Source organism: Uranotaenia lowii, chromosome 1 (assembly GCF_029784155.1).
Source record: "Uranotaenia lowii strain MFRU-FL chromosome 1, ASM2978415v1, whole genome shotgun sequence".
Lineage (NCBI taxonomy): Eukaryota > Metazoa > Arthropoda > Insecta > Diptera > Culicidae > Uranotaenia > Uranotaenia lowii.
In genome coordinates, this window is record NC_073691.1 from 138921878 (window position 1) to 138937593 (window position 15716).

Here is a 15716-nt window from a genome sequence, read left to right on the forward strand (position 1 = left end):
CTTGTGGCCAGCTTGAAAGAGCTTTTCCAGGTGCGAACCGGTGTTAGCTGGTGCACAAATGCGTCACAGGTAATAATATAAAAAAACGAATACCTGTACAGCAAATTAAAATTGATTTTTTTAATTCGCAGGAAATAACCCAGGTCATAACCTCTTACATAAATGGTCTGGTCGCCGATGGATTACTTGACAAGATCGTTGATACCTTCGGGGAACTAGTCATCATCTGTCCCCCTGGAACTGTATGTGTTGACGAAAAATCGAGCACTTGGGCCCCCCAAACATCATCGGCAAGTGTTGGAGTTGTTCGAGGAAATTCAGCCGCTCAAAGTAGACTGTCACGGGGGACAATTGTGAAGGAAACTCCCCACCCGGTTTCCACATCCTGCTACAAGTCAACACTATATACGACTTCCTTAGTCTGCTTCTGCACATCATCATCGAAGGCAAAAACAAGAATTATTAAGGATTCGCAATCATCTAAAGATCTCGTGCGAAGGAAACAACAAATGGGTCTCGCAAAAGGCCCACCAGGCAACCCCACAGAAACTAAGAACGAGATGGACCAATTCCTTCGCTAGATGAACATCCTGATGGTGAATTGATTTTCACAAGTACCTGTAACCGGCGCTGTTTGCCGATAGGTTGGTTACGTCTGCAACACAGTTACCATTCATTTTTTAATAATTTTTTTTGCTTATTTCAGCGGAGGCCAAATCACAGGGATGTGTCTTCAATTTTATCGCGGAGCCGACATGCAAGAGGGCAATCCATTTCTGTTACAGCTGGAGGACAGTGGTCCAGGCAGAGATGCTTTAAAGCCGATGTTTCTTGCTCCGGAATATGTTTCCTCCTACGTTTGTATGGAGTGTACGGCCAAAACCGAGGTAATTCGATTCAACTTCGGAACCACTTGAACTACAACAGATTATAATATTCATTTGGGCACACATGTCGAGAGGAATATTCCGGGCCAGAACGAAAAGGTAGTCCCGAGTTGGAAAGGCAACCGGGATCGAACACTCACAGAAACTAAGATCAACGAGATGGACCGATTTCTTCGCTAGATGAACATCATTCGCATGTCGACATCCTGGTGCAGTTGGTCCACCTGAAGCGGGAGCATCCGATACTCCTTCAACTCCAAAGCTCCAGCAGCTAATTAGGGACAAAAATAAGCACAACCTTGAACTATCCAATGGGTCCCAGAACATCAAATCCCATAAAAATTATAGAGAAATTTCAATCACAAGATGAAATGAAAAATATTGTATTTCATATATTTTTTTATTGCCACAAAAAAAACTAATTAAAATTATGTACAAAAATTAATTTGTTGTTTCACTTACAATTTGAATCCGAATAAAAATTGACATAAGGCAGAAAAACAACAAAAACAACAGGGCAAAGCGTTCGAATTTTTTGACCGATTTCGATCGGAAAACCGTCAAATTTCAGCTTGGATTTTGGTAGGAAATCTAACCGATTTCCGTTTTGAAACGACCCGGTTGTTTTGACAGCTCACTCGCAAAAACTTATCGTCGTCAGGAAAGTTGTTTCACCAGGGCACTGAATTCGTCGGAAATCGGTTGGATTTCTCGTCAGAATTCTAACCGATTCTCGGGTTGAACGGTCCGAAATCCTACCGATTTTGGGCCGATTTTTCGATCCGGGAAGGAATATTTAAATAAGGTAGTGCCGAGAGCCATATTGGATTTTTTTTGTGACGTCACAAAAACGATTGTATCGAAAATTTATATGAGAATGGTAGGAATTTCAAAGAATAGCGCGTTTTAGAACGAAAATTAATTCTAATTTCATTTCGATTATGTTGTATGGCCTCTATTTCGCTATGTTATGAAGTTTTTTGATCCTTTAAAGATTGCATAATGTTTTTTTTCTAATTTTATTAATGAATGCAATATCGCCCTGAAGCTAAAACGTGCCAAAATGAAGAAAAATCAGCTTTTAAACGTCTAGCTGGTAGATATTGAGTGTTCAACTAATTTTCATGATTTTAATTCAACCGGTTTATAATATACAATTCTTATGTAGTACAATTAACATCAGTAAATGATTGTTAAATCAGTTAACTAAAATGCCAATAAAATAATTGTTGTTTTGTATAAAAACTGGTGTTTTGAGCAGTATATTGAAATGAGGAGCTTAAACTGCACTGACTTGAACATTTTCATGGACGATTTTGAAATAATTTTAAAGTTTTGTTAATTTCAGTGGGGAAAATCCACAATTTTTTCTAACTTCGATGGTCTATTTCATAGAAAAATTATTTTAAAATGAAACTTTTTTTGTACCGATCTTGAAGAGCGAGAATCCTTCTACAATAACATGTTTTCAAAGTGGAAAATTTCCAGCAGATTCTTCGAATTATCAACCAAAAAGATAAATTTCCTAGTAAATTAACAGATTTTGCGTGATTGTGACGTATCAGCCTGTACCAATACTAGAGCAGGGCTGCCTTGGCACTACCTTCTTTAAATATTCCTTGGCGGAACACAGTGAACGCAAATAATGACAGCGCTATCACATAGGCGGGTACGAATAGATGGGGGCACATTGATAGGGTTTGCAATACTCAACACGCCCGCTCAAACGCAGCAATCTGCCATTCCAAGGCTGTCCCGTAGCTTTCTAAACGCTGCACGGTAACCAATGTTACTCTGTTCTGTATAAAAATCCATTCAGTTTCAACAAAAGTGTCTCCACGCACTTTTATGTTTAGGCGTTTTATGCAGAGCGTGTCTAAAGAGCTTTTATACATTTGCGAGCTTTCGGCCGGTTAGTCAATTCTGTATATTTTGACATGGGGATGCACATGCATTTTCAAGATTTCTTCAGAAAAGTAAAAGTTTATGAAATTTCTCAAAAAAAAAAAAAACCAAAAATTTCTTCTTTTGCGTAGCAATAAAGTTTTTATTGTCAATTAAAAATATAAGACCGGCCATCCGGATGCCGGGAGATTTTTTATCACTTTTTTTTAAATTTTATTTCGGCAGGAAATAAAAACCAATCATAGCTCAACATGGAACTTTCAGCCGGTACCGATTCACGTCCTGTTGTGCAACCCAAATGCCAAAAAGGAAAGAAGAATCTGTAAAAGAGTTTTAATTATTATTTTTTGTTATAGTTCACAAATCAGTTACAACTGTTAGAAATTATTCTAAAAATTAAGATATTTATAAATAAAATGAGATTTCTAAATTGAAAATATTTCAGCGCTATTTTCAAGTAGATTTTTTTTTAACTTTGTTATATTGGAATCTTAATGGTTATCTGATTGAAAACGGAGTTTATCTCTTAAGGTTTTAAGTGTACCATTTGAGCGGCCTGTTCCCTCAAGCTCGCAGGATGGATTATAGCTGTTGGTTAAATCAAAACTTAATGAATATAAAATTTTGAAAGCAGAATCAGGGTGTTGGATCAAATGTAGTTCAAAAGATTGGAAAGTGAAGGAACAAATTTAGATCATACTGTGTAATGAGTATCAGATCCTCAAAATAAAACACTGTGATATTTAGACACTAAGTTTATTACACACAGTCTACATGGTTCAGCGGTTACAGGATAACTGACTTGGGCATTGATTTGACACAGGTGAACTCAAAATACAGTGATGCCAAAATTAAAGAAATGCAAATATCTAACACGCTTTCTTTTCTCTTTTTTGCTCTTTATTTTTTCTCTTAGCTACAAAAACGTCTTAATCAAACTCATATCTACTTGGTGGTTTTACAACTCTACCACTGCGTGTTCTATAAGGTATACTTGAGTCATTACGCGTAGGTGGATTAGGTGGAGGGCAAGGGCTTGAATGCGAGCGTTCAGGTGGACTTTCAAAACTCGATAAGGACTCCTCCTCAGCATCATAATAGACCGAGGAGTTCGGCGACTCAGCAATAGAATACTCAGGCGAAGGAATGATTGACGATTCTGGTGCTTGGCGACGATTCGAGCAATGGGTTTCTTGTTGAACAACTGGTGGTTCTAATAGTTCCTTCTGTTCATTCCGATTCAAAGCTTTTTGCAAATGTTCCTCATATAACGCCTCACTGGGATCAAATCCTCGATTCTGGGACTTTTTTATGAATCTTCGATTGCGTCTGAAGTAGCTTCCATTATCATCCTGGATTATATATGACCGATTGTTAACATTACGCGTGATTTGTCCATAGTGCCATTTTCTGCTGTTCTTTTTGAATATCACTGTCTCGCCGCAGCTCAAAACCGGCAAACTTTTTGCAGAACGATCGTAGTAGCTTTTTTGTTTCTGTCGTTTATACTCAATTATTTTCTTTATGTTATTTTCATCCATGTTAGATCGAGTGAGTAACGCAGCAGTAGTTGGCAAATGAGTCTTCAATTGTCGACCAAAAAACAGTTGAGCAGGAGTCATACCCGTACTTGCGACGACTGTCGTATTGTATTCCAACAGTCGGTATTGGAAGCATTCGTATTCACCTTCTTCAAGACATCTTTTCAATATATTTTTAGCTATAGCCACACCTTTTTCGGCCAATCCATTGCTCTGGGGATAGCGTGGACTTGAAAACGAAAACTTAACATTGCATTTGTTGGCGTAGTCATCGAAAGCTTTCGAATTGAATGGCACATTGTCACATCGAATTTGAGTTGGATAGCCGTATCGACAGAAGATGTGATCAAGCACTTCAATAACACTACAAGCCGATTTCTGTCGCAATAATTCCGAGATTATGAAACCAGAATAAGAATCCATAAGAACTAAATAGTCCCGGCCTCCATATTCATAAAGATCTATTCCTACACGATGAAAGGGATATTCTGGACACGGTTCTTGCACAAGGGGTTCTTTTTGGATGTTACGAGTAAACTTCTCACATACCTTGCAGCTTTTAACCAACTCAGTAATATCATTGGACATTCCGGGCCAAAAGAACTGTTGCCGAGCTCGAGATAATGTTTTTTTCTATTCCAAGATGTGGACCATGTAACCAATTAGCAATTTTACGTTGGAGCTCTGTTGGGATAACCAACCGATGGTCTTTGAACAACAAACCATTTTCATAGTGCAAACAATCACGAAATTTATAGAACAACTGACTAATGCCATCTAGTTGATGATAAGAAGGCCAACCAGTTTTAACATATTCCACTATTTTAAGGTAACGGTCATTGTTGTTCAAGGATTCGACGTACATCTTATAGTTGTCTGATGACAAGCACACCTGTTGTGAAATGGAATGAATCATGCCGGAAAGTTCCTCACTAAAATCAGTATTTTCTGCAAGGGGTGCTCTAGATAGGCAATCGGCTACTAACATAGATTTACCGGGAGTATAGGTTATGTTCATACCAGGATACTTCAACAAATACAAAAACATTCTTTGGAGGCGAGGGGTTACGTCATCGATGTCACGCTTTACTAATGACTCGAGAGGCTTGTGATCTGATTGCACAACAAAACTGCGACCGTACAGAAAGTGATGGAACCGTTCACATGCGAAGACAATCGCAAGTAGTTCTTTTTCAATCTGTGCCCACTTCTGCTCACTTTTGGACAGCGTTCTTGAGGCATAGGCAACAGGTAATCCGTCTTGCATAATTACGCTACCAAGGCCATCCTTCGAGCTATCGGTTTGAATGACTACAAGCTTTGCAGGATCAAATATGGCCAACACAGGTGAGGTGGATAACGACGAAAAAAGATCTTGGACTTCACGGTTGTGGCTCTCCGTCCAATTCCACTCAACATCATTTCGAGACAAATCACGTAACGCTGCTGTGCGCTGAGAAAGATTTGGTATAAATTTTCCTAAATATTTGAACAGTCCCAGCAATCGAAGAACATCAGACTTGTTCTTTGGCATTGGCATTTCAAGTATGGCCTTAACATAAGACGAGTCAGGTTCAACATGATTCTTAGATATAATGTGACCCATAAATTTCACTCTATCACATCGATACTGAGTTTTGGACGGATTGAACTTAATGTTGTTCCGTCTTGCTCGTTCAAGTACCGTAGCAAGAATTCGGTCATGATCACATTCATCTACTCCTGCAATCGGCAAATCATCAAAATATATTTCTACCCCAGGTATATCTCCAAATAACTGAACCATGCGCTTCTGGAACATTTCTGGAGCGCTGCATATTCCAAAAGGAACCCTGTTCCAGCGAAATCGGCCGAATGGAGTCATAAAAGTTGTTAGATCAGAACTCTTTCTATCTAACTCCATTTGCCAAAACCCGTTACGAAGATCCAACACAGTGAAAACATGCTTCCCAGACAAACGACTAAGAATATCTTCAGCTTTAGGAATGAGAAAGTGTTCCCGTTTAATGCATGCGTTTAATGGCTTGGGATCCAAGCATATACGTAATGAACCATTGGGTTTTTCTACAATCTGCATATTATTAACCCAGTCAGTGGGGTAGTCGACTGAGCTAATAATTCCCTGCTCAACCATTGAATCAATTTCGGACTTAAGTCGATCATGCAAGCTTAGCGGAATACGTTTCTTATAGTGAAGACAAGGAGTTGAATCGTCTTTCAACACAATAGAGCAAGCACCAGGAAATTTTCCCAACCCTTCGAACAAATCACTGTTTTGCTCAACAAACGCCTCCCGATTTGAAGGAAATTGGTTATACGATTTTAATGTATTCAATCTTTTTATCAATCCAAAATCTATGCAAGAGCTCAATCCAAGCAATGGCTCGAAGCCATTATCAACGACCAGAAAATTTGCAAGATGAACAGTCTTTTTAATAGGATCAACACACGACAATTCAGTCACACCATGGACTTTAATCTTATTAGAACTGTAATCAATAACATTTAACGAAATATCATTCACAACCGGTACTTTAAGATGATTAATGTACCTCAGAGGCACACAGTTGACATCTGCCCCAGTATCCAGCTTAAAATGTATCGGTTGGCCCCGTATAAGATACCGCTTCTTCCACCTAACACGCATTCCTCTATCATGATGAGTACTTGAGTCTATTCTATAACAAGTTTTAAGAAAGCGAGTTTCAGAATTTTCTTCTACCTGACTTAAATCTATAAGATTACCATTACCTGTGTCAGCCCAGTTCAAAGAATGAACAAATTTGGTGTTGTTACTGCGTTTTGATTTCTCCGATGGCTTCCCTCCTACGCTCCGATCGTCTCCTGGCTTGGATGATTTACAAAACCTCTTGAAGTGTCCTCGGCGGCCGCAAGCGTGACAGTTCTCGTTCCTGGCAGGACAGTACTGTCGATGACGCCCGTTGTATGGTTGACCGCAGTTGTAACATAGTGACGCCTTGATTGCTGCAACATCCTTCACGTCGTTACTTTTTTCCTCTTCAGGTGTTTTTTCGACCAGATGCACTTCCACCTGTTGACCCTTTCGCTCCAAAAGTAACTTGTTTTCGTTGGCTGCTTCAAATATCTTGCACATTTCTATAATCCTCGCCAATGGTTCATCCTTTCCATCTAACAGCTTGAGTTGGAGTTTTTTGTCTTGCACGCCGATAATGATCCGATCCCTCAGCATTCGGTCAGCATATGATGTATGGCACGATTGGCACAGAAACTCGCAGTAAGCCAGCTGAGTTCGGAGCGCTGTTTCGAAATCTGCAAATGGTTGTCTCTCTTTTTGGACAATCATGTTAAACTTGAATGCTTCCATGGCGGTATTTTTGCGAGGCAAACAGTAAGCATCAAACGCTTCAATAACTTGCACAAGCGTTCGCGGCGTTTGTCTAATCTGTAAAGGGTTTTCCGGATCAGCAGCACCACCATCAGCGTCGTCATCATCAGCTCTTCCGGCTCCTCCACTTTCTTCGGCCCCAAACATACTGTCAACATCACCAGTGTTGGGAAAAAGGGTGTTGTATATCTCCACACCACGTTCGCCAACCAACCACAAAAACAACGCAATTTTGTTTCGCTCCGGATCCGTGTGTTTGTTTGTTGCAATCAAATAGATGTTAAGTTGTTGTTTCCATTTGGGCCACTCTTTCGCTAGGTTCGAACAATCCAACGGTGGTGGTAGTCGATCCATGTCTAGCTGTATAATTCGCACTCTATCTCTTTTTTTTCCTTCTCGAATGATCACTGCACAGTAAGCCGACAATACGCACACACACGCAATCTTCTTTTTTCACGGCGTCGTTTACAGTTTACTTCACATCAATTTTTTCCGTTTCCGTCGATCGACGACTTTTTCGCGAATTAAACTGCAACCGATCACTTTCTTTTCGATAAATTTAACCGTTCGTTTACTTCTGACACCATGTAATGAGTATCAGATCCTCAAAATAAAACACTGTGATATTTAGACACTAAGTTTATTACACACAGTCTACATGGTTCAGCGGTTACAGGATAACTGACTTGGGCATTGATTTGACACAGGTGAACTCAAAATACAGTGATGCCAAAATTAAAGAAATGCAAATATCTAACATACTGCATTTCAGTTTCATTTTATAGTCCAAATCTCATGAAAGTTTCGAATCTATTTTATAGTACCATGCATTATCCTATCTATTATGGGGCTTGTTTACTTTATTAATACTCACATTTTTATACGTATGGGAACGCAGAGATAAATTTGTCGGTTCCAATTTAAATCCGGACCATTTTTCAGGATCTAACGCCGTCGCTCTCAGGCACAGTCCAGTTTCGGGTTAACCTTAAGGGAGAAAGTTCCGTGGAGCCCAGAAAATAGTGCGAATAGTGTTTGGTTTTTTCTAAAAAAAATTAATTGTTAATATAAAATTGTTCAAATGACAACATCTAAGATGACGAAATTGGGACTAAACCAACACTCATTTTATCAGAACTGTTCGATGTACATCCACCGAAGGTTCCGTCGGAAGGCGATGTGCGGATAGGCTCCGATAATTTTCCGGTCAGAAAAACGTATCTTGTTCCAGCTCGTTCACCAGCGTTTCCTGCAGAATCAGTCCCATATAGTTCATTTTCTTGACGAGCACTTTCTCGGCACTGGCTCGCACTTTCAAACGTTTGTTCTAATAGTTAAAAAAAAAACACATGAAGAAAATCATAGTAAATAAAAGCTTCATAATGCAAGCAACATTACCTTTTTCCTGTCAAATTAGCTTCTGTTGTCACCGGATTCGGTTGTTAGAATGTTCCTCCGCGATCAAAAAGTTAAAATAATTTTTTCTTTTTTCGCTTCGACATCCCTTCAAACTAAATTCCAACAACAGCTAACTTTTTATACAGAGCTGACTAATCTAGTTTTAGTTCTCATCTGCTTAATGGCAACCCAAAACTACTCAGATTTGAATTGGGGATACACAAATTTTGAACAATAACTGATTAGTTATAATGAACGTGTAATTGCAACACATTTTATGAATAACTCGATTTTTCCGTGTGGTGCAGGTAGACCCTTAGAGCAAACGCACCAATACGAGAGTATACGCGGCCCGATTTTGCTCATTTCAGCGGACCGATTTTGGTATACACACTCTTTCGCGCACCGGGTGGAAGCATATTATTTTTAAATTGTGCATTGCACTGAGAAAACTTTAACAGAAAATATTAAATTAAATTTACTGATCGAATAAATTTTCGGAGTCGATAGTTTTTTCGCTTCAATTTCGGTTATTATCATTTTTATTAATTATTAATTATTATTATGCATAGCGATTGTTGGAGGTTATTCGACGGGTTAACTGCTATCCGTTATGTGACGCCAAAGTCGACATGCTGGTTGAAGATACCATACAGCAGCAACAGGGCCACGCAGTTTCGAGCGACCAGCAACCGGGTCAGGTTGCGGATGCAGCTAGAACTTAAGTGAATTCTGTGCAGTGTCAGCCGGAATAATCCGAAATTCAGCGGAACTTGCGCGAAATATGCCAGCTGCTGTGGAGTTCCACGATCAAACAGGAGGTTTTCCGCCGCTGGTCCAAGACTTTGGCTTCAGTGAGTCGGAACCGTTTTCCCTGGTGCAGCGCAGCGAGAAGGAGGATTGTATGCGTCATTGCCCCGGTTCAAACTTATCTGCTAAAGATGCTGCTCATGGCCCCGGTCAGACAGTGAAGTTTTTTTTTTCTATCTGCTGCCTATACTTTTCCAACCTGTACGGAGGGTAGAAAAAAATTTTAAAAAAATAAATTTTCGCTAAATAAACAGTTTTTTCACTTACCTGCATTGCTTACGTTGTTGTTACTCGATGCTGGTCAATTGCAAGTTCTGCACTGTTCAAAATTATGCTAATTCCGACGACCCACTCGGCTGCGAAGAACAAACCCTGGGCCACCGATTCCGAGGGCCTAAATTTTCACCTCTTTCGACCCAGCACAGAATACTTCCAAAATGGCTCTATATAATTTTCGACACATTTCCGATCCCCCCGCGAACAAAATTCCGTCCGCACGTTCGAACGAATCAAAAGAAAAGCCACAATTGCTTAATTAATCAACAAATTGTTTACCAAAATTACAAAATTTTAATAAACATCGTTTGATGAACTTAGCCTTAAATGGTAGATTTTTTTCAGTGCATGTTTGCTCTCGCCCCTTTCTAGTGAGCAAATTTGGTGATTTTGTCGGTCCCGACGGCAACGGCCCTATTTTGCTCACCCACCCAGACAACCATTTGGTGGGTATTTCGAATTTGCATTGCAAATATACGTGCAAATATACGTGTAAACATATCGTATATAATGTAGCAAAACCAGTATATACGTATCATTTTGGAGGCCATATAGGTACATTAGCAAACATATTCTTGATTTGGATTGTATTAAATTACGATTTGCACGACTTGTCATGCGCATCATTTACGACTACCCTGATTCTTTTTGGAATATACTATGACAATTTACACCATCATATATGTTGTGTATGGAGCCACCCTAGAAGACGGTCCACCCTAGCATTCCAGCTAGCACTACTACATAGACGACATCGAGAAAATTTCTATACCAGCAGTTAGAGCTGGCACGCCATTAAAGCCATACGCACTTTTATATTTTGCTCTTGCTTTCAAAATAAATCGTTAGTTTAGTAATTGCGAATTTAATCAATTACTTATCCGAAAGTTAAGACACAACATTTGGTGTCAGAAGTCGGTTTCGGTTTCGCGAAAAACAAAGTCCGGTCGAAAGTAAAAGTATACGCGTTTTCGTCGATCGAAAATTAAAAACGAAACCCAAGATGGCTGATCCAGAGCAACTTCAAGCTCTAACACGGATGTTGGCCGATGCCCTAAAATCATCGCTTCGGTCTTTGGGTCCCCTGAATGCAGCCCCGCCAGCAGCAGCAGCAGCTGCGAAACCGCCGTCATTTTCGGTTTCGGAATATCGCTCTTCGGAGGATTCGACAGTGGCCGACTACTTCAAACGTTTCGAGTGGGCGCTGGAGTTGAGCAAAATTCCGGAGGAGCAGTATGCGCATTATGCTCGCGTGTACATGGGAGCGGAACTCAACAACGCCATCAAGTTTCTCGTGAGCCCGCAGGATCCAGCCGAATTGCCGTTCGTCGATATACGGAACAAATTGGTGGAGCATTTCGACCACCCAAAGGATAAGTACGTAGAGAGTATCCGGTTCCGTGAAATTATCCAGAAGAAAGGCGAGTCAGTGTCAAGTTTTGTTCTTCGCCTCAGACAAGGTGCAGCATATTGCCAATATGGCGAATTCCTCGACAGAATGCTGACCGAGCAACTTCTACATGGCCTTGCATCGCGGGAAGTGTGCGATGAGATAATCGCGAAGAAACCCGAAACGTTCAACGCAGCATTTGAAGTTGCACACACACTAGAAGCCACTCGCAACTCAGCCAAGGAAGTGCAAACGGCAAAGTCGTCAGTGTATGGAGAATCGACGAACAAGCTGGGCTTCGAAAAGCCGAAGACGAGAAAGGGAAAATCGATCAAACTTTCCTCTCACAAACACCAGCGCACGGAGCCGAAGGAAAGTGCAGAAGGAAACGTCAAAAAGTGCAACGGATGTGGTGGTCAACATAAGAGAAGTGAATGCAAGTATCGTGATGCAGAGTGCTTCACCTGTAAAGGAAAGGGCCACATATCGACAGTGTGCAGGAGTGGCAAGCAGAAACCTCAACACCGATCGACCTACCAGGTTCAGGCGCACCAACAACCGGCAGCGCTAGTGGACGAGGTGCAATCGTTGAGCAAAATTCATTCTGTTGCCGCATCAAAACAAGTGATTAACGTCAACATCGACGGCCACGAAATCCCAATGGAAGTTGACACGGGAGCCCCCTGTGGAATCATCAGCGAAAACAAATTGCGATCAATCAAGCCAAAGTGTGTCCTCTTGAAATCGGACCGCCAGTTCAGCAGCTATACCGGGCATCCCATCGTATGCTTGGGGCGCCTTCCAGTGAACGTCCGCATCGGAAAAACAACCCGTAAATTGAATTTACACGTTGTGTCCGGAAACTACGATTCGCTCTTTGGTAGAGAGTGGATTTCCCAATTTGCAGTGGAAGTGAATTTGAACAAGCTGTTTAGCCAGAGCCATTCGGTGCACCCCGTGATGTCATCAACCAACATGACTGCAACCGAACAGCAAGAGGCTCTTTCGCACCTACTCAAACAGTACGAGGATGTTTTTAGTGACACCGCTGGTAAGCTAATTGGTCCTCCTGCATCCGTGCACCTGAAGCCCGGAACAGCCCCTGTGTTCGCCAAGGCGCGCGATGTACCGCTGGCACTCAAGAGCCAGTACGCCAAAGAAATCGAAAAGAAACTAGCGTCAGGTGCCTACGAAAAGGTCGACTATTCGGAGTGGGCATCCCCGACCCACATCGTAGTCAAGAAGAATGGAAGCTTACGCATCACCGGAAACTACAAACCAACTGTAAATCCCGGGATGATCATCGACGAGCATCCGATCCCGAAGATTGAGACGATCTTCAACTGTATGAAGGGAGCAAATTTGTTCTGCCACTTGGACGTGACGGACGCATACACCCACCTCCCAATCGACGCAGAGTTTCAACACATCCTGACATTGAACACTCCAACCCACGGTCTGGTACGGCCGACAAGAGCAGTGTACGGTGCAGCAAATATTCCGGCCATCTGGCAGCGCCGGATGGAAGCAGTGTTCCAAGGTCTCGCAAACGTCATTAACTTTTTCGATGACATCATAGTCTTCGCCGACGGATTCGAAAATTTGCTCATCTCTCTCGCAGCAGTTTTCGACAGAATCAAGCAACATGGTTTACGCCTGAATCGTGCCAAATGTGTTTTCGCCGCCCCGGTCTTGGAGTGCCTGGGCCACAAAATCGACGCCGATGGACTTCACAAGTCAGACAAACACATTGTGGCAATCCGAGATGCCCCTCGTCCCACCACCCCAGACGAGCTTCAGCTATTTTTGGGAAAAGCTACATATTACAATTCCTTTATTCCCAATCTCTCAACTCGATCTCGTCCTCTAAGGGACATGATGCAGAAAGGTGATTTGAAGTGGACGCCAGAAAGATGTGCAGCCTACGAGGACATCAAATCAGCTCTGGTGTCACCGCAGGTGCTGATGCCATACGATCCAGCTCTTCCTTTGATCCTGGCCACTGATGCAAGCAAGTATGGCCTGGGAGCCGTTTTGTCGCACCGCCTGGAGAATGGACTCGAGCGACCAATAGCATATGCAAGCTGTGCCATGTCTCCCACCGAGCAGCGCTACCCACAGATTGACAAAGAAGCTCTTGCAATCGTGTGGGCCGTCAAGAAGTTTTTCCATTATCTGTACGCCCGTCGATTCACACTGGTTACAGACCACAAGCCGCTCACCCAAATCCTGCACCCAAGCAAATCACTACCAACGTTGTGCATCAGCAGAATGGCCAATTATGCAGACTACATGGCGCATTTCAACTACGAGGTTGTTTACAAATCAACGAAAGAGAACGTCAACGCCGATTATTGTTCTCGCTTCATCCCGAATCGATCAGCTGATTGTGTAAACAAGGTGAGTGCCCCAGCCGCCCTTTGTGAGGGAAGAGATAGTAGTGAAGACGACTTCGATGCATTCGTTTTGCATCAAATTGCACAACTACCAGTACGAGCCGACCACATAGCTCGAGAAACACGAAAGGATCCCGAACTAGGCACAATCGTACAACTCCTAGAAGCCGGCACAGAGTTGGCCCGTTCCGGTTACAAAGCTCCAGAGGTGAAATTTACGCTTGCAGCTGGTTGCCTCTTATTCGAGCACAGAGTGGTGGTACCCCCAGTTCTACGTCAGTCCATCTTGAAAGATCTTCACACCGCACACCTTGGCATAGTGAAAATGAAAGGGCTGGCTCGCTCGTTTGTTTATTGGCCCCGAATCGACGCCGATATCGAGCAGACGGTGAAATCGTGTGCTGACTGTGCCCGTCAAGCGCACTCGCCGCCAAAGTATTCCGAACACCACTGGGAGTATCCCAAAGGCCCATGGGAGAGAATCCACGTCGACTACGCAGGTCCCGTAGCAGGTTCGATGTTGCTGATAGTAGTCGATGCATACAGCAAGTGGCTGGAGGTGAAGGTAACCAACTCTACAACAACAGCCGCAACGATTGCCATCATGGACGAGATGTTCGCTCGCTATGGAGCGCCAGTAACTGTGGTGTCAGACAACGGACCACAGTTCACCGCAGCAGAGTTTAAGGAGTTTTTGAAGAACAGTGGGGTCAAGTTTCACAAGTTGTCCGCCCCCTACCACCCAGCAACCAACGGACAGGCGGAACGGTACGTGCAGACGACGAAAGATGCTTTGAAGTCAATGAATACAAATGCATCATCGTTGCAATCGCACCTGAACAACTTCCTGCAACAGTATCGTCGAGCTCCGCACGCAACCACCGGTGAAGCACCATGCAAGCTGTTCTTACGACGGAACTTCCGAACCCGTTTCGATCTACTGAAGCCCGAAGATGTCCAACAACGAGTGTCAACGAAACAGCAAGCTGACTTTGAGCCAAACTATCGTACATTCAGCGTTGGCCAACAAGTCTACTTCCTGTCCGGCAACTCCCGAATGGATAAATGGATACCAGGTGTCATCGCAGCACGTCTAGGTGACTTGCACTACCAGATTGAATTCAACGGCAAGCCATTCAAGAGGCATGTCGACCAGATGCGCTCCAGGGTCATCGCAAATGCGCAGCAAATGGTCGAGGAAGCTGAAAGCGACGAGCCAAGACGTGTTCACTTCTACGACAACGCAGCCAGGTTTCCTTCGTCGCCGAATCATCGTAGTGGTGCTCGTACTGCTCCGAGTTCCCCGGAGTATGCCACACCACCTAGCAGCCCGATTCAACAGGATGGTCCCCCGGTTGCCTTGAGACGGTCAACGAGACAACGCCGTCCCCCGCAGCTGTACTCTCCGTAGACGATCCATTCCCAAAGGAGGGAAGAAATGTTGTGTATGGAGCCACCCTAGAAGACGGTCCACCCTAGCATTCCAGCTAGCACTACTACATAGACGACATCGAGAAAATTTCTATACCAGCAGTTAGAGCTGGCACGCCATTAAAGCCATACGCACTTTTATATTTTGCTCTTGCTTTCAAAATAAATCGTTAGTTTAGTAATTGCGAATTTAATCAATTACTTATCCGAAAGTTAAGAATATAGATGATTGAGGTTGTAATATACGACATTTTTCGTAACAATATTGAAAGTTTGACGACTTATTTGGTCGTCTTTTGCGACTTGAGTGCAGGG

General features: G+C 42.6%; 2 protein-coding genes across 3 annotated transcripts; one reads left to right on the forward strand and one right to left on the reverse strand.

Moving 5' to 3' along the window:
* Positions 1-3026: 3026 nt before the first annotated feature.
* LOC129740274 (uncharacterized) lies at positions 3027-8832 on the reverse strand. 2 transcript variants are annotated; one of them, XM_055731889.1, is made up of 2 exons: positions 7085-8370; positions 3027-3112 (listed from the first exon to the last, which is right to left on the reverse strand). In XM_055731889.1, the coding sequence occupies exons 1-2, from the start codon at positions 8052-8054 to the stop codon at positions 3039-3041; spliced, it is 1044 nt and encodes a 347-aa protein (XP_055587864.1). In that variant the 5' UTR covers positions 8055-8370; the 3' UTR covers positions 3027-3038. The 2 variants fall into 2 exon arrangements, 1 of the variants encoding a protein (XP_055587864.1); XR_008736184.1 differs by lacking the exon at positions 7085-8370 and adding an exon at positions 8575-8832 and having other exon boundaries at positions 3060-3112.
* A 2355-nt stretch (positions 8833-11187) lies between these two features.
* Positions 11188-15381, forward strand: LOC129737968 (uncharacterized protein K02A2.6-like). The gene has a single exon (XM_055729141.1). It carries the CDS (start codon positions 11188-11190, stop codon positions 15379-15381), a length of 4194 nt encoding a protein of 1397 aa, XP_055585116.1.
* Positions 15382-15716: the final 335 nt, after the last annotated feature.